This window comes from Abramis brama, assembly GCF_963993115.1.
Source record: "Abramis brama genome assembly, chromosome: 1".
Classification (NCBI taxonomy): Eukaryota; Metazoa; Chordata; class Actinopteri; order Cypriniformes; family Leuciscidae; genus Abramis; species Abramis brama.
In genome coordinates, this window is record NC_139963.1 from 21041282 (window position 1) to 21066146 (window position 24865).

The 24865-nt window shown below is 37.3% G+C and overlaps 2 protein-coding genes across 2 annotated transcripts; one reads left to right on the forward strand and one right to left on the reverse strand.

Moving 5' to 3' along the window:
- Positions 1 to 512: 512 nt before the first annotated feature.
- On the reverse strand, positions 513 to 8852 carry st13 (ST13 Hsp70 interacting protein). The gene is made up of 13 exons (XM_084123230.1): positions 8741 to 8852; positions 8285 to 8436; positions 7969 to 8020; positions 7784 to 7868; positions 6608 to 6681; positions 5875 to 5941; positions 5690 to 5774; positions 5491 to 5601; positions 5291 to 5393; positions 2767 to 2883; positions 2624 to 2681; positions 2354 to 2445; positions 513 to 1469 (listed from the first exon to the last, which is right to left on the reverse strand). The coding sequence occupies exons 2-13, from the start codon at positions 8392 to 8394 to the stop codon at positions 1338 to 1340; spliced, it is 1086 nt and encodes a 361-aa protein (XP_083979356.1). The 5' UTR covers positions 8395 to 8436; positions 8741 to 8852; the 3' UTR covers positions 513 to 1337.
- Positions 8853 to 9846: 994 nt separating this feature from the next.
- xpnpep3 (X-prolyl aminopeptidase 3, mitochondrial) lies at positions 9847 to 24549 on the forward strand. The gene is made up of 10 exons (XM_084135591.1): positions 9847 to 10168; positions 10843 to 10965; positions 11726 to 12139; positions 12222 to 12406; positions 12571 to 12633; positions 17910 to 18023; positions 18168 to 18253; positions 18369 to 18552; positions 20309 to 20429; positions 23917 to 24549. Exons 1-10 carry the CDS (start codon positions 10051 to 10053, stop codon positions 24087 to 24089), a joined length of 1581 nt encoding a protein of 526 aa, XP_083991717.1. The 5' UTR covers positions 9847 to 10050; the 3' UTR covers positions 24090 to 24549.
- The last annotated feature ends 316 nt before the right edge of the window (positions 24550 to 24865 follow it).

Below are 24865 nucleotides of genomic sequence, written 5' to 3' on the forward strand. Positions count from 1 at the left end.
CCACGTTGAGTACCTTTGAGTATTTCAATCCTCATAATTTTATACCTACCTACTTTAAATATTAAATTAGATTAGATTAGATTAAATTAGCCACCCATGTAGCACTCTGATGAACGATAAAAACATTGACAGCCAATCAGAATCCATCCTGCTCTGAAGAGCTGGAGCATTTAAAGCAACAGACAAAACAGCAGCGGGCGCTTATAATAAACAGAATAATATTGTGCAGTTGGTGTGGATGCTAATAATTATTTTATTTAACCTTATTAGGTCCTGATTTGGCTACAGTAGTCCACTGAGTCACAGTAGTCTATTTGAGACAAATATTTGTGCATCCATCTCACTGAGCGAAGGTAAATTCACTCAAAATGAAAAATCTGTCATTATTTAATCATGTCGCTTCAAACCGTTGACTTTATTTCTTAAATTAGCACATTGACTTCCATCATATGAAAAAAAAAAAAAAAAACTTAAACCAACCATAATTCAACAGCAGTAAATAAACAGCCATATTACACTTGCAACAACCAAAATGTTTATTGAATTAAATCATGAAATTCCATACAAGATGCAAATGTGTCACAATAAGGAAGTTGATCAAAATTTAATTAATTTTTTTTTTTTGGGATTGATGAGAGACAAAAAGCAATGCCAAGTTACACAGGGTGAGGAACATTAATAAAAAACATTTGAAAGGAACACCCATGAAATCTTAACAGGAAGTGATTGACTGATTGCTTTGGACAGGAAATAAGAATTTATATTTATGAATATAGTCTAGACCCCAAGAATGATATGAAACCAGATCTCCAGTCCGTCACATAAGACCACAAACTATCTATCAATCTCAATGAATAAAGGTGATAAAACGACTAAATCCCTGGAATGATTGGCTGCTGAATGGACACGTTTGTTAAATCCAGTTTGTCTATGCAGCAACTGTCAGCTAGAATAGTCTCTCAAATCCAGAATCCAGGACGATCTGGAGACCAGGATCATAAGTGCTAAATGTGTTAGCCTCAGTGAAGCGCACACAATAGTTCGTCCCCAGCAAAACGTTACAAGAATAAACCCAATTCTTAACAGTTCATGCTTCACTCAAGCAAGCGACCCTCCCCCACCCCCCCCCAAAAAACCACCCCATCTCTCTGATCTTGTTCCGATACTCTTTCATAGTTTCTTCTGCTGTCATCAGCACAGTCCAGACATATCTAAAATCAGTAACTTTAGTTAAACAGCTTCTAAGTTAAGTACTGTCTGTAAAATATGCCAAGAAACCCAGTGAGAAAAAGCTACAGCAGAGTATTGGAACTGGACATGAACTCGTTCGGCCCTTTTTAGGGCTGTTGGCCGCCAAACTTGGAGCTGAGTTTATTGATCAGGGCCATGATCTTGGGGTTGCCCTGGTACTTGGCGATGTTGGCGGGGTTCTGCGCCACATCCTGGAACGCTGCCATCACCTCTGGGTCCTGGAAAATGAGAATGCGTTAACAATTTACCATCATGTAGATATTACAGTCAGCTGAGATGCTCAGGAATGTCAAATACAGGAGAGGTTATTATGGACATTTATGAATTCGATCCAACACTAAACGGTTGCTAACTAGCCCAATTAAGCCCAAGTGTGAGCAAGTAATCGTGATTAACTACATTCAAATTCCCCAAAGCGTGTTTTATACAAATAACAAGTTCATCAGATAAACAACCAGGTATCTTAATAGTTAGACTGAAGTAATCAATGTAAATGTATTAAAAGTGACCGCAATACAAATTAATTGTTTACTAAACAGTGAAAGAATGAAATTTACAATATAGTTCAAATGTTTGAGATCAGTATGGTTTAAAAATAAAATGAAATTGAATGAAAAACTTTTTTCAGCAAGGATGTTATTAAACTAATCAAAAGTGACTTTTTACGTAAACATTCCATAATTTCCTGCTTAAAAGTAGTTTCCCACGTTTTTTCAAGTATGGAGACGTTCAGTTGCGTTCTAGACGCTGGGACGAGTCTGTGGCAAAACTCAAGTGTTTTCCACACATCGTTCAGATCAAAAAGAAGATCGAAAGCACTTGTTAGAGGCACGAAACTTCTTTTAGCGTTAGGTAAGTGCCTATTATATATATATATCAGGAAGCAGAATAATACGCACATGACGACAGTACGGCGAGTTAGCCCTCCCACTTCTGCTAGTTTTACTGAGATTTCTTATCCCGTGCGAATTGGCCATTATTATTACAGACGTCCTGTGGTAAAATTACATTACTCCATCTACTCTTGTAAAGCTAATCCCATCCAAATAGTGCTTATGCAACCTCACTGTCGTGCTGCTCAGCAATATGTGGTTTATTTTACCTGCATGGCCATGAGAACCTCAGGGTCATTGAATAGCTCATTAAGTCCAGGCATTCCAAACGGAGGAGCTCCACCTGGGAAACCAGCACCTCCTGAAGGATCAGAACAAATGTCAACATCTGAGACCGATGTGCTGAATTCTGCTTTACATATTACCCTAATCTGTTACATCAACAGTAAACTCTTTTCATTTTGGAATAAATCATTATTTTAGTAGTGCGCTATTCTGAATAAAACAGGTTTATACATAAATAGTTTAATGGAAGATACCTGGGAATCCTGGGAATCCTCCATGTGCCCCTCCGGCCTCTTGTCTGGCTTCCTCTTCCTGCACACACAGACGCACATTAACAGGACCAACTCTGCGGGAAATGATGATTCAGTGGCCTGATGCAAATCAATTAATTTCTTACCTTCTGTGCTCTCTCATGCTCCTCCCTCGCTTTCTTCACTCGTTCTTGCCGTGTTCTGATCTCCCGTTCCTCTCGCTTGCGTTCATATTTGCGCCGGTGCTCAATGAGTTTGTTGGCCTGTGAGAGAGCGGTGGGATCAAATGAGACACACTGAAGTTTTTGCCATTTTTTTTTAAAGAAAACAATTACTATTACTTACAGTACATCAATAATTTAAGTAATAGTAATATGCTTTTAAATAAATACATACTATTGTTTGTGTCCAGATCTTTTAATTCTTTAAATATTAAAAAAATTAAATATATTAAATTACAGAAAAATATATATATCCAACATGTAGGAAGCCCTTAAAAAAAAAAAAAAAAATTGTCATGTGACAAAAGAAAAATTTCAATTCTGTCATTAATTATTCATCCTCATGTCGTGCTAAACCTGAAAGACTTTCGTTCATCTTCGAAACACAAATGAAGATGTTTTTGATGAAACCTGAGATCTTTCCATTTCTCCATTGACCGCTTGCGCAACCACTTTCAAGCCCAAGAAAGGTAGAAAAAAACATCATAAAGCATCCATGTGACTCCAGAGGTTTAACCTCTTGTTTGCACAAAAAAAGCACAATTTATTATTTACAAAATATTAATCTCCAACGCACGTTCACGAGAGCACCACGGCGCATGCGTGTTGTGTTGACGCGAGAGTGGATGTTGTTGCGTGAATGCGTTGGAGATTAATACTTTGTAAATTAAGTGGTAAATTATGCTTTTTTTGTGCAAACTAATTAAAATTGAGTTTAAACCACTCTAGTCACATGGATTACTTTCATGATGTCTTTACTACCGTTCTGGGGCTTGAAAGTGGTAGTTGTGTAAGTTGTCAATGGAAGGACAGAAAGCTCTAAGATTTAATCAAAAACATCTTCATTTGTGTTTCGAAGATGAACGAAAGTCTTACAGATTTGGAACGACATGAGGGTCCACAGGAGTAACTGTCGATGCAAGAGGAAGCTGTCTGAAAGAGATGTCCAGGTACTAACCCAGACTGGCTCCAAAACAACATAAAACCACAGCTGCCCAACCCACTGCAGAATAAATGTGCACCTCGACTCTCCTGTTTCCACCAAAACTGTTTGTCGGGAGCTTCACAGAGTCAATATTCATGGTCGGGCTGCTATAGCCAAACCTTTGGTCACTCGTGCCAATGCCAAAAGTTGGTTTCATTGGTGCCAACAGGGCAAATCTTAGACTTGGGCTGTGGACAATGTGAAACATGTATTGTTCGGCTGCGATATCATGGCATTCCCTACTGTGCTTGATGGACGCATCACTGCCAAGGACTGCCGAACCATTCTGGAGGACCGTGTGCACCTAATGCTTAAAAACACTGTACCCTGAAGGGGGTGCTGTGCATCAGCATGATAATGCACCCACACACACAGCAAGACTTGTGACAGAATGGTTTGATGAACATGAAAGTGAAGTTGAACATCTTCCTTGGCCTGCACAGTCACCAGATCTAAATGTTTTGAGCCACTTTGAGGTGTTTTGGAGGAGCAAGTCAGAAAATGTTTTCCTACATCAGCATCACATAGTGACCTGGCCACTGTCTGGAAGAGGAATGCCTCAAAATCCCTCTGGCCACTGTGAAGGAATTGTATGTGTCATTCCCAAGATGAACTGATGCTGTATTAGCTGCAAAATGAGGCCCTTCACCATACTAATAAATTATTTTAATAAATAAAAATTTGTGTCTTATAATAAATATTTTGAAACAAATACAATAGTTTCAGCAATGAAACTCACATTGATGTGTGTTTCAGAGAACATGAAATCTGTGCTTATACAGTCAACCCCAAATTAATATTTGGATGCTTTTATATTTTGTTATCTTATCCGAAGTCATTTATTTTACTGGTGTAACTTTCAGCATGTGTCTGAATAATTGAAACTGTATGTATATTTGGCCACACTGCAGGGTTGCCGCTGCGGTATCAGATATGTTTTGTCATACCAGATCATGTTTTGGATGTCAAATGAAAAGATGAAAGACTGTGTCATTTTATTATTATTTATATACTATTATAGTATTTATTAATATGTTGAGCTAGCTGTTATTTTTTGTATTTTCAGTTTTATTTAAATTGTGTTTTTTGTCATTTGTATTAGTTTTTGTACCTGGCCACTATTCTGGAAGAGGAATGGCTCAAAATCTTTCTGGCCACTGTGAAGGAATTGTATCTGTCATTCCCAAGATGAATTGATGCCGATTAGCCGCAAAAGGAGCCTCTACACCATACTAATAAATTATTGTGGTCTAAAACCGTTCTTTCTAGTTATGTAAAAGGTCTAAAACATTTTATCTGGTAGAAATTGGGGTTGGGGGTTAGCCTTCAAATATTATTGTGGACAATGGGTGGGGCCTAAAAATCAAATGATCGAGGGTTCTCTGGAACTTGTCCCCAAAAAATAATCACACCAGCTCAGATGTTGTTGAGGAAGAGTCATAAACAAGAGTTCAGCACCGATACCTTTGGTTGGACTTCTTTCAGCATAGCACTGGCCTCGTCATCATAATCCAGCTTACAGGCCATCGCCAGGTCTCGAGCGGCTTCCTCCCAATGGCCAAGCAACCTGTGAGAACGAGAGATCTTCATCAGCAGGAAAACACTGAGCACAACACAAGTGAAGTGTCAAGCCAGAAATGACGTCTCTTCATTCAGTCTGTTACCTGTGCGCCTTCCCCCTCCATTTATAAGGCTGGGCTGAGTCTGGGTTGATGTCGATGGCTCTGTCACAGTCTCTGATGGCAGCGCTGGGTTTCTGCATCTTCACATAAACACTGCAAGACACAAACAGATTCAGGCAATCAGCACCGCAGCCAATCAGAAAACTGGTCGGTAAAAACCAAAGCAGGGATTGGTTAATACCTGGCTCTTTTGGCGTACAAAATGGCCAATTTTGGGTTGAGTTTGATGGCCTCTGTGAAGATGTCTAGAGCTTTCTGTAGGTCACCTGAAAAATTGTTGTTGAACACCATGATTTTATCATGAATTATTATCACTACTAAGGAAATGTAAACTATGGTTATAATTTTAAGTAAGAGGCAGCTCACCATCTCCCAACGCTTCAATGGCTTCCATCTTCTTCTCATTGGCCTGGTCCATCATCTCATCTGTGATCTGAGATTAAAGGAAGTGGATCCATCATCCCATTTGTATAACTTCACTTTATATTAAGAGCATGATTTAAGCCTTTAACAAACTTTGATCACAACCAGAGACAGTAAATTCTGTCAAGCAACTTAAGCAACTGACAATACAGAATTGTGCTAGACACACAGATGCTTGTACGTTCTCCTCATTTGTACGTCGCTTTGGATAAAAGCGTCTGCTAAATGATTAAATGTAAATGTACAATGTAACAGATTAAAAAATATACATTTCAAATGGTTTAAAAATTATTATTTAATGTTTTGACATTTTTTATTTTTTTGATTGGACATTTGACTATGTTTGGACTATTTTTACTATTGTTTGCGATATTGTTTTTGCAATTTTTACACTTGCATGACTGTATTCATTCAAAATATTAAAATTGTTTATCTAATAATAATAATATGACCTCCTCCCTCAGATTTTTTTTTTTTCAGAAACAAGGAAAAAAATGCAAGATGCCACAAATAATTCAGCGATTGCTTGAATTTGCATTCATTGTTGCAATTGCAAGATTGCAAAATCGTGGATAAAAAACTCTTATCTCAGAGGATAATGAAAATTTAGATTGTTCATGATGTGTGCCCTTTATTGCTACAAATAAAATGCCCATTGTGCATTCACTGCATTTACCTCCAGGTTCTCGTAATCACCCATCTCCTGAGGATCATCTGTGTCAGGCTCAATCACTCCTTCATTGTCGATTTCTGGAGAAATGAATGCCAGTTCATGTTCACATAACAGCATAATGTAACTATAAGAAACAGTTGTTACAAAATAAGAGCATATCTCCACTCTGAGATGCAAAATTTATGATGTTTTGCTTGTATATAGAGCTGTCACTGTAATACTTTTGAGCTCTAAAACATCACTGTCCTTCCACTGACTACCTTTCGAAACTGTCCTGATAACGTCGGGTGTGTAAAATCTTTGAATTGACTCCCATGAGCGCAGATTTGTGGCGAATATTGCTCTAGAGTGACGTAAAAGTCGCATGAATTTGACGGTTTAGACTGAGGTCGCATTGCAAAACATCTGACCTGTATCGGATTTAGTACCACATATGGAAGTGGCCCAAATCAGAATTGAAAAGATCAGATTCCATGTGGTTTGTGCTGTTCATGACAAAAACAGATCTGAGTCACATGTGAGCAAAAATTAATAATAATTCGGTTTTAGGCCACATTTCACATTCAGACACTTAAATTAAAATTAATTAAAAAACATGTAGCCAAATGTGAGCCTCTACTGCCATATAATATCCGGGATATTTTAGCGGATTCACTCTGCATTAAAATGCGGTTGTCTTTCCTGAAACTCTGCAGTGTTACCTATATGTGGCCGTTGATCCTCTTAGCAGCATGAAAGATAAAACTTTTATTCAAAATGCCTATCAGTGAGTACCGAATTGAGTCGAGATAGCCTCTTGGCTACTGGAAGACTCGAACCTGCTGATTACCGACCCGCAAATATTATTCCTCCTGTTACATCAAATATTATTAGCGGTTAATATCAAAACATTACCTGTGCAGACAAAAGATTTCAGTCTCTAAAGTCTCCATAGTACTGCAATAAAACTTCACATCAAACTCTGTTAACATCTGTTTCATTGTCTACTAATTGCCCTAGTTTGAATGTCAAAAAAACGCTGCCATAGAGTGAGAAATCGTAAGACGGGTGACATCAGCTATTACTGGAAAAAGTTGAGAGCTACTACCAAGCCATAGTAAAGGCCAGAGCGATGGCATATTAAGATGGCATACGAGAAGCAAACAAAAGATATTAAAGGAGATATTAGAGTCAACATACCCACTTCACTCTCTTCAGTCTCAGATGCCGGGGTAGTTTCGAATTCTGGAGCTGCTTTGGGAGCCCCATCACATGGACAGCTTCCCTACAAGCAAATGAAAACACAAACAAGGCAATATTTTAGTACAAGTATTTACTTATGGGTGGGTAATAATGCCAGTGAATTTTCGATTAATGTCCTTTACCTTGCATGAGTAGCTGTCATTCTTTGTTGATAATGGTATGTTTGCTCCCATTCTATAAAAAGCCACATATTTTCATTTTATAATCATCATATGGGCTCCACTGAAAAGGGATGAAACTGGAACTTTCTGAGAGCCACATGTCATGCAATATATGGGTGTGACTGCTAGCATAAGCACTAAACTTTGGAATGGAAACATACATTATTACACGATATGTATTTTATCATTAATATAACATTTGGAATGACTGCGAAAAACACACTACTATAAACTATAAACAACACAAATAACAAACTGAGGTCCATAATTCACTGACCCCTTCAGCCAGGCCTTAAAGAAGCCCATCTCTGGCAGATGCAGCACAGATGGATTCTCTTTGCACAGCTGCACAAAGGCCTTTAACTCCGACACTTTCTGTGAGTCCATATTCCACAACAGGAATCCAACTCAGGCAGAGAAAACAACGTGCTGGAAAACAAGGAAGCATGCATTATTATTCCCGTCATACGACGTGTCCGATCAGCACCCTTGCTTAATCAATTATGCATAGTACCGAAGCCAAAACCCCAAAGAAACTGTCTAATGCAACAGTGCGGTAAATGACCAGTAATTAGTGGTGCACGGGATTAACGCACGCGCTGCAATAGAAGCTTCTGGAAATAATGCGCGACGAAGCGCAATTTGTTAAATAAGCGTGGTATTTTGTTCGTTCTTTTATTCAACTGTCTCAATACATGTTAATTAAAAAAATAAATAAACATTGATGCTGTACCTGAAAGCGCAAAGTCCCTGAAACGCTCTTGATGGTCGCGAGATTGAACTCGCTCTGCACGCGCGAGTCAGTGAACGCGAGACTGTGAATTTTGCGCAGGCGCGAATTAAACAACTCGCTACTATGACAAACCAAAACAACATGGGTAATAAATCTTCTGGCTTTGCGTTCATTTTGGAGTAAAATACGAAACATGTTCAAGATTTAATCATAATAATAATATTCATAATAATGATTGCAATTATTATTATGATTATTATATATTATGATTATTATTAGCATAACTATTAAAATAATAAAAGTTTTAGTTATTTATATAATATATTTGACTAAACTTTATATATATTTTCTAATCGTAAATCCAACTTCTTTGTTTTACTGAGTGAAACCAGACAGTAATTGACACTATTAGAGAATCTTTGAATAAAATCCCATCAACACCCTTTTATTTAGCTTTTTAATGTTTTTTCTTCTTTCTCTTTGTTGTTACTTTTATAGTTGTATAATGTTGTTTGTTGGTTAATTCAGTCAATTCAGTTAATTCTATTCAGTCAAGCTTTCAGTTGACTGAGCTATTATGTTTTATGTTTTGTATGATGTTTCTATTTGTTAAAATTGTTAACTTGCTACATGTAAAACACTTTGTGATTTTATCTGTGATAGGTGCTATATAAATAAAGTTTACTTACTTACTTACTTAATAAAGAAAATAAAGAAATATTTCTCAGATATGTTTGTCTTCACATCTAAAATTATGTACTTTTCAGGAAAAATACACCCCATAAATACTGAATCACAATTTACATTTAAGATTATTTAAATATATATATATATATATATATATATATGTTTTTATTTTATTCTAAAACTAAATTACAACAAAGCAACAATAAACGTGAAACAATAAACAAACAAAATAAAGAACAAAAATGTGACATTTGTAACCATGTTATGTTTGTTTCCTAATATAACACAATTAACTAGAATACTATCAAAAATATACAGAAACTTGAAGGGTCCTCTTTCATTCAGAGTCGCAGGTTTTAACTGTCATAACAGAGTTGTCCAATCAGAGCGCTGGAGCCGCTCCCAAACCACCAATAGGAGCTCAGACTGAGTCTTACATGATGGCACAGTCAGTGACACTGTCACCTTCCACGCGATAATGCTTACATGTGTATGAGTACATGTTAAAAAGAGTTAAACTTGCATTGTGCACTGTTCCTTCAGTATGTTACCTTTAGGTTAAAAATCATCTTTTCTGTACATGTATTTTTAATACACACTGTTGTGCGAACGTGTTCTACCTCATGGTGAAAGTTGGCAGATCAGTTGAGCTGAGCAGGAATCTGTATACAATGCTGTATTCCAGCAGCGGGACTCTGAGAGCCGCCGTCCAGTGTCTTACTCGCTCTCTCTGGAGTCCAGGTAAAGCATTACACTTACACACTCGACTGCAGATCTGTCATTCATTGCAATGTGTTGTTTTAACTCTTAGCTGGGTGGTGGAGTCAGTCATTCATTGTGCAGAAGTCTTTTCTGTTTTCTTTCTCCACATCTAAAACCCAAATTGATATGTTTATGAATAGGCACAAAAAAATAAATTACATTGGAAATCACCACCCTGACCTCATCGTTTATATGATGCAATTGAATCTTTATAAAGATTCTGTAGTGCACTTTAACACCAGATCTTTCATTAGCAGTTAAAGTTAAATGTGTTTTTTGTGTGTGTGTGTGTGTGTGTGTTTCAAAGTCAATGTTATATCAAAGTTGACCCGGTTTATTGTCTTAATGTTAACTGGCATAATTGTAAACAATATAAATCCTTTTATAAAAGTATAGTAACTTGCTTGACCTCTGCTCTGAAACAACTTTCCCTGATTTGACTGATGTTGATGTTCCTTTGAAGGTCATACATTTCTCTCTTGTTTTTTTTTTAACACACCAGCTGTCATATAGAGAAATCCCTTCACTATCAAATCTATTCAAGAGACTTCTTTCAAAAACAAAAAATGTACTGACCCCCAAATTTTTAACAGTAGCGTACATCAGATTACAGACGTAATGCAAACTGTGTTTTTTGTTGTTTTGTTGTACAGGGTCTGTGTGGTGTTCATGCAGGAATGTGTCTGTGAAAACAGGGGGATGGAAAACCAAGAAAGTTCCTCAGAGATACCTGGGACAGCCAAGCCCGTACACACACCCTCACCTCATCAAACACGGTGAGAGAAACCAAGATTGCCCTCCTTTTCATTTGAAGTCAATATAAATCTGACCCTTATGACTTTCTTAATGTTTGTTCCTGGTCTCATCATGAATGATTATCTTTACACATTATTCCAAAGAAGAAGAAAAAATGTCTTTATAATCTTGCTTCACCTCTGACATTTTTGGCTGATGTCCATTAGGCCACGCAGGGAATCGATTTATAGAGTCAAATAGCTATTTAACCTTGTTTATAGGTTGTTTTTAGCCTTTTTTATTGTTGTAAGTAATACAGCCTTTACAAATCTTGTAATTTAATGTAGATTAACATTAATATAATGATATGTAATGACTATTTTCACTTTCCAATTAATTCCCAATGAATAAAATACAATTCCCATAAAAAACAACAACAGTTTTTGTCATTGAATATTCTGTTTCACTTAGAAATACACTACTGTTAAAAAGTTAAGGGTCTGCACATTTTTTTTAATACTTTTGAAAGAAATCACTTGACCTCATTTGATCACAAGTACAGTAATATTGTGAAATGTTATTGCAGTTTAAAATAACTGTTTTCTGTCCAATTATATTTTAAATGTAATTTATCCCAGTGATTGCAAAGCTGAATTTTCAGCATCATCACTCCAGTCTTCAGTGTCACATGATCCTTCAGAAATCAGTCTAATATGATGCTCAAAAAACATTTATTATTATCATCATCATTATAGAAGTAAAATGGGTTGCTTAATGACCCTGCAAATGTTCCTCTCACAGGTGAGGTGACGCCAGGTCTCACCCAGACGGAGTTTGAGTTGCGTCGGCAGCGCTTGGCGTCTCTGATCGAGATGCAGGCAGAACGACTAACAGGTTCTGGAGCCTCTTCAAACTCCTCCCACATTGTCATCGTCCTATCGCATCCCATTCGCTACATGACCAATGACATCCCTTACCCGTTCCACCAGAACCAGGACTTCCTGTACCTGACAGGAATTATGGAGCCGGACAGCGCACTGGTGATGTACGGATCGGGTAAGCCGGACCAGACCGTGTTGTTCGTGCCACGGCGAGACCCGGGGCGAGAGCTTTGGGACGGGCCTCGCTCTGGGAAAGACGGAGCAGCTGCTTTAACAGGTCTAGAGCGGGTGCACAGCACAGAGGAACTGGGCGTAGTGCTTAAAAGCATAAAAGGTAAAAGAAAAACAGGTCTACATTTACATGGATTCAAGGTTTGCATTTGCATCAGTATCTTTCTCTTTTCTCCTTCTCCTAGGAGGAACTATATGGTACGACAGCTCTCAGCCTTGTCATCCACGGTTACACCAAACTCATGTGTGCCCCCTATTGGAAGGAGGACAGCTGACAAAGTCTCTTCGGCCCCTCACTCATTCCCTCAGAGCCATTAAGAGCCCAGCAGAGGTCGCTCTGATGAAGGAGGCAGGACGGATCACTGCCCAGGTATTAAATCCCTAATAACTGTACCGTATGGTGTGGCAAAATAATAAGAAAAATACGTTGTTCATGTAAACATTGATCATTTCAGTTATGAGGGACTTGGTGAAAATATAAGTTGCCTGAGGAGGCCAAACATGTGCTATAATCAGCCATGCGTTTTTCTTCAGGCATTTAAGAAGACGATGGCCATGTCAAGAGGAGACATTGATGAGGCCGTTCTCTATGCAAAGGTGAGCCGAGGGACTAAATGCACGAATACACACACAAACAGTCAATTTGGTAAAAAGGTTGTGTTTTGCAACCTGTACACTGTTATATGAGTGTTTCATCAACTTCTGGCATTTTTCTGCTCCAGGTAGGCCTGTCACGATCATGAATTTTGTGTTGACGGTTAATTGTCAAACAAATAATTGTGATTAACAATTTAATTCTGTTTTGTTCATGTCACTTATGGCGACTAATACACTTTTTGTTTTTACTTGTGTGTGTGTAAATAATATAATATAATATAATATAATATAATATAATATAATATAATATAATATAATATAATGCAGTATAATTAAACCCACAAATCTTAATTTTGTATAAAATGAGACCTTTGGCTATCTTTATATTCTTTACAACAGTGTTTTTTTAATATTCTTTGGAAAAACGTGATTGAAATTTAAACTGCACAATTATTGCGGTTATCTCAAATAATTGTGATTAGATTGAATAACCATGATCAGATGATTAATCAGTAATCATGACAGGCATTTTTTTTAAAAATTTATATTTTAAAGTTTATTAATTTTGTTTTGGAGGTCTCCTACAACAGGTTTACATGCATCAAAAGTAAAAAAACATTTAAATGTTCTCATAATATACATTGCACATCACCAGATAGTTCAGTGTTTCTAAAACGACTCAATGGATGAATCAGTCTCTCTAAATCCCTCCTTTCCGTGAGCTACTCTGCTCTGATTGGCCAGATGGCCCAGTCTGTTGTGATTGGTCTGCCGCTTACAGCGCGTGTCGGAAGCTAAACGCTCATTTCCATAACTATATACTTCAGCTCACGAGACTTCATCAGTCCTCAGCGATTATACACTGTAAAGACAGTAACAATGACGTTTATTTTACCACGTCAATCCGAGTGTGAGTCCGATGATGAAACATTTGAAGAACTAGTTATTCAACCCAAACCTCCATCGCAAGGACGATTTGAGCAGAACGTTTCTCAGTGAAACTTTACTCAGTTTGAGGTACAGACATTAATTCCTCACTATCAGCATTGACAAGTGTAAGCCAATCAACATACCCATATGTGTGTGTATTTCTAATTTATCGCGGTGCACGTGCGGGAACTGTATTAATTGTATCAATAACGGTGCATATGTTAGCCGAGCTCTAATGTGAATGACTGATGTAACATTAAAGGGGTCATGAACTGCATTGTTTTATTGTTTTATAATGTTTCCTGTTAGTATGATTTTTACTTTAAAAAAAAATCATACTTTTGAAATAAAAGGCATTTTCCTAGCCTGATTTTAGCCTCTGATTTGAACGCTCTGTTTGAAGGGGCGTGTCTGTGTGAGACTTCAGTGTAAACGCCCACTGCTGTGATTGGCTGACAGCTTTGCATATGAAATAGCTAGTATTACATGTGGAACTCTCTCGAGAATTTTTACCACGTTTTTACTATTACTGCTCTCAATCTTAACTACTCGTGAAAAGTGATAATTACAATTAGATCTATGGCATTATATTAAGATCGTGGCATGAAAGGTTGCAGTGATGAGCATAGCCGATCACAGACATGTAAGCAGCGATCTTCATTGCAACTCGATTTCTGCACACTAACGAATGCTTTCATCATAGCTAACAGTGCAAACACAATGTAAAGAGATTATTTGATTATTACGGGAGTTTAATGGCGCGAGTCCAGAACTCAGTCAGTGATAAACATGCGCTGTTTGATTGACAGCTACAACTATTGTAAACGGAGCATTCTTTGATCACTTTTTATGTATAATTCAATCAGTCTAAATAACAGATTATTTACACCCTACTAAGAGAAACAATGTGAAGTTGACCGTTTAGTCACTGGTTTGATTTACTGACAGGACAAAGAACATGAAAGCTACATGAATCATTACATCAGAAATCAGTGATCACAGATCAGGCATTAAAATGAACAGGGTTACTAACATGTTGTGGCATTACTGTCGAGTCCATATCGTCAAAGCCTGCACCGAGTTTGCGGACTGATTTACCAAAGAATCCAGTGAAATGTTCCGAATATGAATAAATAATGTTCAACTGAGACATTCACATTGTTGAAAATAAATAACCACATTCCCAGCATTAGGATCCTTTGGAAGGTAATGTTATTGTTCGCCCAGTGAGTGACCCTGTGCTCTTCTCTCTTCCTCATCTCACTAACGCCAGTGGGCGGGGCCAAAGTTGATCATCTTCTGCAGAGGCGGTCTTTCACTACTTTATTACGTCATAAAGAGGCACAGTCCAGGACGAGTCGTTCGCTGGGCCTGGTAACAATAAAAGCTGATTTTGGACTAACAAGGACGTTTTCAGTTCTGAAACTTTCAGGATATTCTTATAATTTGATGACCTCTTATATGTCAAAACCTCAAGGAAAATTTGATTTCTCATTTCATGACCCCTTTAAAGTTCGCAAAACAAATCTTCCTTCATCCTTCATCCGACAGACAGTCTGCATTAATAGACACAGTTTTAGGTAATGGTGGCACACAGCTGATTTGCAGTAGTATTTCAGTAAGACAGTAATAACGTGAGTTAGCCGGTTAACCGGAAACGTACACAATATAAAACACACAACTACGTATTTTGAACACCCGGTAGAAAATATATACTTCAATAATTATTCATACTTACAGGTTGTGATTCTGAGGAGCAAGCTGGGTCCAAATAAACTGGGTACTGACCCGTCTTTTGAGAGCAAGCATTTAGAGAATGGCGCGTTGAACCGCGAGATTTGAGAAGCAGTCGTCATTAAAATGACGTGTTTGTGGGCTGGTCAAGTTTTTCGCGGGCGGACAACGCAAATGCAAATGTATTGTCTAATGACGCAGAACCGTAAAGCAGTGGGATTCAAATACAAAAACGACTCGTAAAGGCGGTTCAGAGTCGATTCTTTCTTTTGGGAGACTAACTTCATTTATTTGATGAAAAATACTGTAAAAATAGTAATATTGTGAAATATTATTACTAATAATCTATTTTCTATTGTAATATATTTTAAAATGTAATTTATTCCTGTGATGGTAAAGCTGTATTTTCAGCATCATTACTCCAGTCTTCAGTGTCACATGATCCTTCAGAAATCATTCTAATATGATTTGCTGATCAAGAAACATTTCTTATTATTATCAATGTTGCAAACTATGATGCTTTTTATTTGCTTTTTTATTTTTATTTATTTGAAGAAATCTTTTAGAACGTAACATTATAAAAATTGTTTCTCTCATTTTTGCTCAGTTTAATGCATCATTACTGAGTAAAAGTATTCATAAAAACATCTTACTGACCACAAATTTATTTAATAATAATTTAGTAATTAGTATGCATTTTTACTCCATTATCACCCATCATTTCTACAACACTGAACAATTTTCAATTAAATTAAATTCACATTTATTTGTATAGCGCTTTTCACAATAAATATAATTTCAAAGCAGCTTTACAGAGAAAACATGTCTACATTACAATTTAGAGTGATCTGTTATCAGAGGTGACTGTGTCTTAGTTATGCATTTCAGAAATGTACATATACAAATCACACAGTTATTTAACAATGTATTAAATTAAACAATTTATTAATTTAAGGCGGAAAAAATGAGCTCATTGAAATAAAGAATACATGTTGTTAACAAATGATTAGGATATATAGAAAAATTTAGCATTGGTGCATGTTGATTTTTACATTTTTTTTGTTGTTACAAGGACAGCAGTGTCAGAGAATACCGTACTTTAGAATAGATGAACTATGGGACATAAACCAAATCATTTAAATAAATCAAGGTTAATATTTTGTCAACCTATGCAAAAAGAGAAAGTTTTTATTTAGGATACATAAGATGCTAGCTATTAAATTAGCTGTTGCAAGACAAAAGAGTTGGGTCATTTTATTCCCAAAATTTCAAGTCCACCAAAGAATAAACTGGTGGAAATGGTGGAAATGAGACTGATGGGAATTTTACTTGCTTTCATAAAAAATGTAAGCAGACAACTCAACCTATTTAGAGTGTGAACAGTGATCGAACCCATTCGACCACATGAGCGTCTACACTACGAAAGTAATCTGGTCGAATGAATTTTCTTCTACCTCTGGAAGTGGTCAAAAGTGGACAAGCTCAAAACATATATATATACACAGTACTGTGCGAAAGTCTTAGGCACATTAGTATTTTCACCAAACAAAATGGCTTTATGCCAGTTGTTTATGTCTTTTGCTGTAGTGTGTCAGAAGCAAATACAAGTTTACATTTCCAAACATTAATTTTGCCATTAATTGTAATAATCCAGTAAGATTTTTATGCACAGGGAGTCTGACAACAGTCGGTATGATCTGATCTCACCATCATCAAGTCTGTCTAGGATTACATGAAGAAACAGAAAAATCTGAGAATCTAAATCCAGAAGTGTGGCAACGTCTCGAAGACGCTTGAAGAAACTAACATGCAGAGATACAGAGATACTGTGAGAAGTTTTAGACACTGTATAGTGAAGAAGCTTTCAAAAATAATGTCATAAATAGATTTGATTTATCAATTAACTTCTATAAACTAAATCAAATCAATATTTGGTGTGACCACTCTGTGCGTTTAAAACAGCTTTTGTCCAGTTGCACATCGTTTCTCAGGGAGCTTTGCAGGTCAGTTTTTCTTCAAGTGTTTTGGAGACGTTGCCACAGTTTTTCTGGATTTAGTCTGTCTCAGATTTTTCTGTTTCTTCATGGAAACTTCATGGACTCGATGACGGTGAGATCAGATTATATCGGCTGTTGTCAGACTCCTTGAGCATACAAACGTCTCACTGGATTATTACAATTAAAGGCAAGATGAATGTTTGGAAATGCAAACTGATATTTCCTACTGACACACTACAGCAAAAGATATAAATAACTGACGTAAAAATAAAATTCTACTAACATGCCAAAGACTTTTGCACAGTACTAAAATATATATGTATTTGTGTTGCAGAAAGTGCCTGTTATTTATTTTTTAAGCCTTTCAGAAGTTTTTGTAGCTCTGAAGTTTTGGGGTAGAATTACTTTGTAAAGTTGCCGTTGTTTGGCCTTTGGACAGTACAGACGTAATGGAGCGCCTGAGAACTGAAAATGTACCACAGAAACACAAATGACGTCAGCAAGCTCTTGGAGAGTCATATTTTAGTGCACTCTGTGTCCAGCCCACATGCTGACTAACATCTCTGCCTTCTTTCATTCTTTCTCTTCTGTTTTTCTTTTTGGATTTCCGTCTAGTTTGATTTCGAATGCCGTGCTCATGGCGCAAACTTCCTGGCATATCCTCCTGTGGTTGCTGGTGGAAACCGAGCCAACACACTTCATTACATCAACAACAACCAAATAGTGAAGGTGAAGTATCAAACACACTTATAATCATTACTGGGGCCTTTTCTAAGACGCAGAGTCTAGAACAGATTCATAAGATTAACAAGGATGAAACTTGAAGTCTCTCTTTCTTGTTTCTCACAATATTGAACTAACTTTCTTTCTCAGGATGGAGAAATGGTCTTGTTGGATGGGGGCTGTGAATATTTCGGTTATGTGAGCGACATCACACGCACTTGGCCGGTGAATGGAAAGTAAGTCTGTTTTCAACAGAACTCTCATTGTCTCAGACGTAACGTAGCTTTAATTTCATGCTGTTAGCAAGTAATCAATCAGTGCTCCAGACCTTGCTCCGTGTGCCGTCTCCAGGTTCAGTCCTGCTCAGAGAGAGCTGTATGAGGCCGTGCTGGAGGTGCAGTTGGCCTGTCTGTCTCAGTGCAATCCTGGCGTCAGTCTGGACTATATATACTCCAGCATGCTCGCGCTGTTGGCCCGGCAGCTCAGAGAGCTCGGGATCGTCCCACAAAGAACCAGTGATACAGACACACTGAAGGTACCCTGATTTGTTTTAAAAAGCAGGCTGTTTAAAGGGAAAGTTCACCCACATTTTTTTAATAATTAATATATATACAATATATGCTCAAATCAAATATCAGCAAATACCATTTCAAATCAAATATTAGCAAAAATCACATATTAAATTATGATTAAAAAGTAAGCAGAACTACCTGAGCAACAACTTGGGGGCATGAGGGGCTTTTTACTGAACAAAGGGTTGTTTTTTTGTTTTTGTTTTTTTTATTTAAAGTTTTGAGATTAAAAAAAAGAAAGAAATTAATTAATCATTTTTAATAAAGTAATCAGTTGATCAAAAGAAAATGAAAATAAAATAAAGACATTTATTATCTTACGAAATGTCTCTATTTCAGATAAAGGAATCTTTAAAACATGTATGATGGTTTCCACACAAATATGAATCAGCACAACTGGTTTCAACACTGATAATAATAATAATAATAATAATAATAATAAAGCAGCAAATCAGCATATTAGAATGATTTCTGAAGGATCATGTGACACTGAAGACTGGAGTAATGATGCTGAAAATTCAGTTTTTAAATCACAGGAATAAATTACATTTTAAAATATATTTGAATATATATTTTACAACTTTACTGTATTACAATATTTCAATTAAATGCAGCTTTGATGAGCATGAGAGACTTAAAAAACATTAAAAAGTCTTACTGACCCCAAACGTTATTTTCACTGGCGTGAAAATCACTCTTAAGATAAGAGTTTTTTCTTGTGGAAGGTATTACTATAAGTCAACATGCTAAAACTTCCAAGATTTTGCGTATTTAAATGATTTTTTTAATGAACCAAAGCCATTTTATAGTCATTAAAGCAGTTCTTTTTTAACAAATTCGCTTACTTTCAACTATACATTTTTAGAAAATTATTATGAAAATTTTATGCAAAAAAAGATAATTAATATTTAGCCTGTTTATATCTGCATTGAGTCTGCGTATGTGTCCATGATATGAATTTCATCATCAGCACAGTATGTGCGTACTTTACATGCACAGACAGATTTTCTCTGTATGCTCAAGCTTTCAAGTGCTCGTTTTGAATGTTTTGCCACTAATTAGTTTGTCCACAAGTTTGAAACACCGGAAGAACAACAACAAAAAACTACTGGAGATGGCAACAACAATAGACACGCATTAAGTGCGTATGTGAAAGGATCAAGAGAAACTCGCAACTCAATTTTAAACAAGTACAAAGACATTTTTATCAGTCATAATTCTTTGAGAGAAAATAGCACAGACACTGGACAAAGATGAAACTTTCTAGTGTGCATGTGTTGACCGCATGCGATTTGATTCACGCTTGTCTTATAATCGGTTGTGAATATGTATGAATATATACTGCAAAATGTACCACAGGCCTCTGACACCGACCTGAGATTCTGGTTCACAGCGCTGAAACACCAGGAATTCAAAGCCTTCTAAACCCTAAAGCTCTTTATTCAGGAAATGACTATAAGTCTTCCTGCCCAATTTAAACACCCAAGATCTGCACCACTTATAGTGTCTGTAAAGCACCATACTGCTATAAAAGCAACCTTTCACTTTAACGCAGCGAGTTTATAAGGCCAACAAACCGACATGTTGGTCAGTTTAGCCCATTGCGACTGTGAGGATGTAGGTGTGCACTTATTTCAGTTTCAATCACTTTTCCAGTTCAGGGTTTTTCCGATTGATCACATTACATGCACTCAGTTGTTTTTCTGTTCCCCCTTCCAGGTTGCTCGGCAGTTTTGCCCCCATCACGTGGGTCATTACCTGGGCATGGACGTTCATGACACCCCTGAGCTGTCCCGTTCACAACCGCTGCAGCCTGGCATGGTGATCACAATAGAGCCAGGTAGAGAGCTCTTTCATTCAAAAATTAAAAACGTTATGTCACTGCAGCTGCACATGCATTGTGTTGGCAGAAAAACAGTGGTACCAAGTGGAGGAAAACAGGCGATACCCACGTAATAAGAGAAAAAATGTCTTGTTGTGACTTTGGATGTCAGAATCGGAATGCAAAAAATATGGTCTTCATTTTTACAGCACACGACGAAAGCGAAACGCAGACCTTTATGGTTGCAAGTCATTAAACAGACAGACTGGACTGATGAAACCTGCGACGATTACCCTACTGTTAGAGCACGAATTTGATGTAAACCATAGATCTACATAATATTCACATATGCAGTTCATAGGGGGCAAAATGTATTTGCCCTACAGTTGTGAAATAATATTTAAACCTATAACATTTTACATAGATATAATTTAAACATTTAAAATATAACATTTTGATCTCACAATTTTGATCTTTTTCTCAAAAGAAAAAGTCAGAATTGGTATAAATTTCGAAATTCTGAGGGAAAAAGGTAGAAGGCATTGCCGAAGACATTCGTAGAAGACATTTTTCTTCTCAGAATTGGAATTGCGAGGACAAAAAGTCAGAATTGTGAGATATACTGTACACTCTTAATTACCCTTTTATTATTTTATTCCGTGGCTTCCATAGACTGCTACTGTTAAACTGTCATTTTCTGCCACCAGATAGACTCCGCCCACAAAACATGTCATCGCTGTTTAAAAACACACAAAGGGTCTATTATAGGCCCTGTTTACACCTGGTATTAAGATGCGTTTTGGTCGATCGGATCACAAGTGCACGACGCTAAATACAGGTGTAAACGGGGTCTAAAATGTTTTGAGCTTGTCCACTCTAGTTTTGACCACTTCCAGAGGTAGTCCAAAACGCATCGCATTCGACCGGATTGCTTTCGTAGTGTGCTCGAATGTGTTCGAACAGTCACAAAAGACGCCTACTCTCCGCCTACTGACCTAATGCGTAAACGTTATAGGAAGTGCACTAGCAAGACGGGATTTAAACTTTGTTAGCTGGAGACCCAAATTTGGTTTGAAGATGAAGAACGTACCAAGCACAATGTTCTCTCACCATTCCTGATTTCTAACATTTGGTCTTGAGGCTTTCAGTGCGGAAACGAAAGCTGCTGCTCTTCGTGTTTTTTTCCGTCGTGTCTGGTCAAATGTAAATTGCGCGAGTTTATTTTGTCCATTAGATCGAAAGATCTGAAAAAGCCTATTCATTTACCCGCCCATAGACCCTCCCCTTGAAGAAATCAGGACAGAAGTGCTTGAAAGTGGACAAAAAAGATGGATTAAAACACAAGGTGTAAATGGGAATGTGTCTCCCTCGTCTACTTGTGATCCGATCAACCAAAACGCATCTTAAAGGAACACGCTGACTTTTTGGGACTTTAGCTTATTCACCGTATCCCCCAGAGTTAGATAAGTCCATACATAACTTTCTCATCTCCGTGCGTGTCGTAACTCTGTCTGGTGCGTCAACACCGGTAGCCTAGCTTAGCACAAAGACTGGAGGTAAACGGCTCCAGCTAGCATACTGCTCCCAATAAGTGACAAAATAACGCCAACATTTTCCTATTTACATGTTGTGATTTATATAGTCACAGCATGTACAAATAACAAGGTCACATGAGACACAACCATCTTCTAACCGTATACATACTGGGAACTATATTCTCAGAAGGCGAAGCACTGCTACTTGGGCGGAGTGATTAGCGCAACACCTGAGAAGCACCGTTGTTACTTCCGTCAACAAAACCAACGTGACTCCAACTCTGATCGAACTCTCTGCTCCTCACCACCGGGCTTCTCAGGTGCTGTGAGCAAATCACTCCGCAGAAGTAGCAGTGCTTCGCCTTCTGAGAATATAGTTCTCAGTATGTATACGGTTAGAAGATGGCTGTGTCTCATGTGACCTTGTTATTTGTACACGCTGTGACTATACAAAATCACAACATGTAAATAGGAGTATGCAGTATGCTAGCTGGAGCCGTTTACCTCCAGTCTTTGTGCTAAGCTAGGCTAGCGGTGGGTGCGTCAGACAGAGTTACGGCACGCACGGAGATGAGAAGCGTATGTATGGATTTATCTAACTCTGGGGGATACGGTGAATAAGCTAAAGTCCCAAAAATTCGGCGTGTTCCTTTAAAACCAGGTGTAAACAGGGCCTGTTGCATGTCTGTTTCAAATCAAACTTTCAGTTCATCAATGAATGATTTCTAGCAGTCAGATTATTAAGATAATCGTATGAAGTTTCATCTCATGGTTTCTGTTGCACCTCTTATAGGCGTGATTGTTTGGATGGTGCTTATTGTGGACTTTTACGATCAGATCAGCACCTCAGTTCACCCATCAATTCATCACTACATTCATCCATCCACTATAATTATTTACCATTCAATCTTTGTTTGTTTTTTTGCCCATTCTACCCTTTTTTCTACATTTTACTTGCCTGTGTGTGTGGATGTGGCTTTTTCTTGCATGGAGTAACCTTCATCCCTCAAAACAACAACAGTCTGATAAGTTTCTAGAAAATGCATTTCTTTTGCCCATTTTTAAAACCAAAATTGGACTTGAAAGTGATTTGTAATGCAAGTGTGCTCAATATTCCAGCAGCTGTATTGTCATTTCCACCGTTCATTGACCAGCAAAATCATTTTTAACTGTGCTTTCAATAATAAGAAAAGTTTCTCAAGCAAATTTGAATATTTAAAATGATTTCTTAAGGACAAGGTCGAGGTAGCAGTATTTTCAAATAATGGCTTCTGAAATGAGGCTTTGCCATTACAAATAAATAAAACCCACATTTTTAAATACAAATAGAAAGCCATTCTCTCCAGTGTTGTTGTTGTGTACTAAAACTGTTTTTAATTTAATAAAGCTGAAATAAAATATTAGTATTAGATGAAAAACGTAAACGTAAAAAAATGACAAATGTGCAACATTAAATCTCTTAAACGGTAATAACAATATTGCATATTACTGTTTTTGACTGTATTTGAATCCGTTAAATGCACGTTTGTGAACAGAAGCCATTTCGTCTTAATGATTCCAAACTTTGAACATTATTGAATATAACAAATAAAATTCATAGTAAACAATATTTTATTTCAGTTATACACAGAAAATACAGACTAGCTGTACAGTACCACTAAAACAGTCACCTGAATGCATGTTGCGACACGCTGCAAGTGCATTAGAGGTGAAGACAGACGTGTTGATCATAATTGGAGCAATCTAGTCGATTTAGGATTGAATTGAGGGCATTCATACAGCACCCTGCTAGATAATACTGATAACCGCAGACATGTATCTTGAATGCACTGTGATGACTGTTGGACTTTTGCATACTGTTCAAAGTAACATTCAACTCCTTTGCATTTGAGCTTATGCAAAAAAAAAAAAATCAATTTGTGCATCAAAACAGAAGCTCTAAACTCTCTTCTCTTGCTCCCATAACCCAGGACTGTACATCAGCGAGGACGACAGCTCATGTCCAGAGCGATTCCGGGGTCTTGGGGTGCGAATCGAGGACGACGTGGTGATTCAAGACCATGGGGGACCCCTTATTCTGTCTGCACACACCCCGAAAACCATCGCTGAGGTGGAGAGAGCTTGCGCACAAGGAGAGGACTGAAAGGAAAGAGTAACCGATAGCAAGTCCTTTCAAAACGAGTCTGTTTCTTCCGTCTTGTGTAGAGTTTTCTTTAATACTGAACTCAGGAGGTCTGGATCTCACAGAACTTGCTCCAGTTACGTACTGAGGATTCTGGAAGATTAAGAGCCGGACGTGTCTGGACAGCGTGTGACGTCTCCCTGATGGCAGTTCACTCCTACGCTGGCTAGTTGGTCACGATGGGTTGTGTTATGTATTTGCACACCTATGATCTAGGATGAGGGTTTATAGGAGACTTTAAATGAGGTCAGATGGAGAAACAAATAGGTGACTGTGATTTAATGAGCATGGTAAACTATTCATGTTTGTGTGAGAACTGATCTGTTTCACTGTGAGATTCTTCACTTGTGATTATGACTTGAGTTTGTTTGTCATAAATGTGTTTTTTACTGTTGTCAAAATAAATTCCTAGTTCTCGATTGTAGTTTGTAAAGCCACCTTTATTTCTATAAACAGATTGTTTTAAAGCAGCTTCACAGTGATAAACAGTGAAAAAAATGCAAACTTCACAAAATATGAGACATTCAAATTTTGCTGTAAAGCAGCTCTAAAAAGACAACAGTCATTGTTTAGCTCAAGTCAGTTCAATGTTGATTCAGTTCAGTTCAAAAGTAGCGATGTTCCAAAATTTGTCAATTGTGAAACTAACTCCATTCTGCTAGTTAAACACATAATTAGTTTTGATTATTTTTGATTATCATTTTGATTCAGTTCATATTCTAAATGCAATTAAAAGT

Bases quoted from the DNA above. Each gene is read 5' to 3' on its own strand.
- st13 (XM_084123230.1), bottom strand. From the start codon at position 8,394: ATGGACTCACAGAAAGTGTCGGAGTTAAAGGCCTTTGTGCAGCTGTGC. The intron at 5,775-5,874 runs GTGAGCTGCCTC...ACAATTTTTCAG, and splicing joins CATTGAAGCGTTGGGAGATG to GTGACCTACAGAAAGCTCTA. The intron at 5,602-5,689 runs GTATTAACCAAT...TGTGTCTTGCAG, and splicing joins TTGTACGCCAAAAGAGCCAG to TGTTTATGTGAAGATGCAGA.
- xpnpep3 (XM_084135591.1), top strand. From the start codon at position 10,051: ATGGTGAAAGTTGGCAGATCAGTTGAGCTGAGCAGGAATCTGTATACA. The intron at 18,024-18,167 runs GTGAAGTATCAA...TTTCTTTCTCAG, and splicing joins ACAACAACCAAATAGTGAAG to GATGGAGAAATGGTCTTGTT. The intron at 18,254-18,368 runs GTAAGTCTGTTT...TGCCGTCTCCAG, and splicing joins ACTTGGCCGGTGAATGGAAA to GTTCAGTCCTGCTCAGAGAG.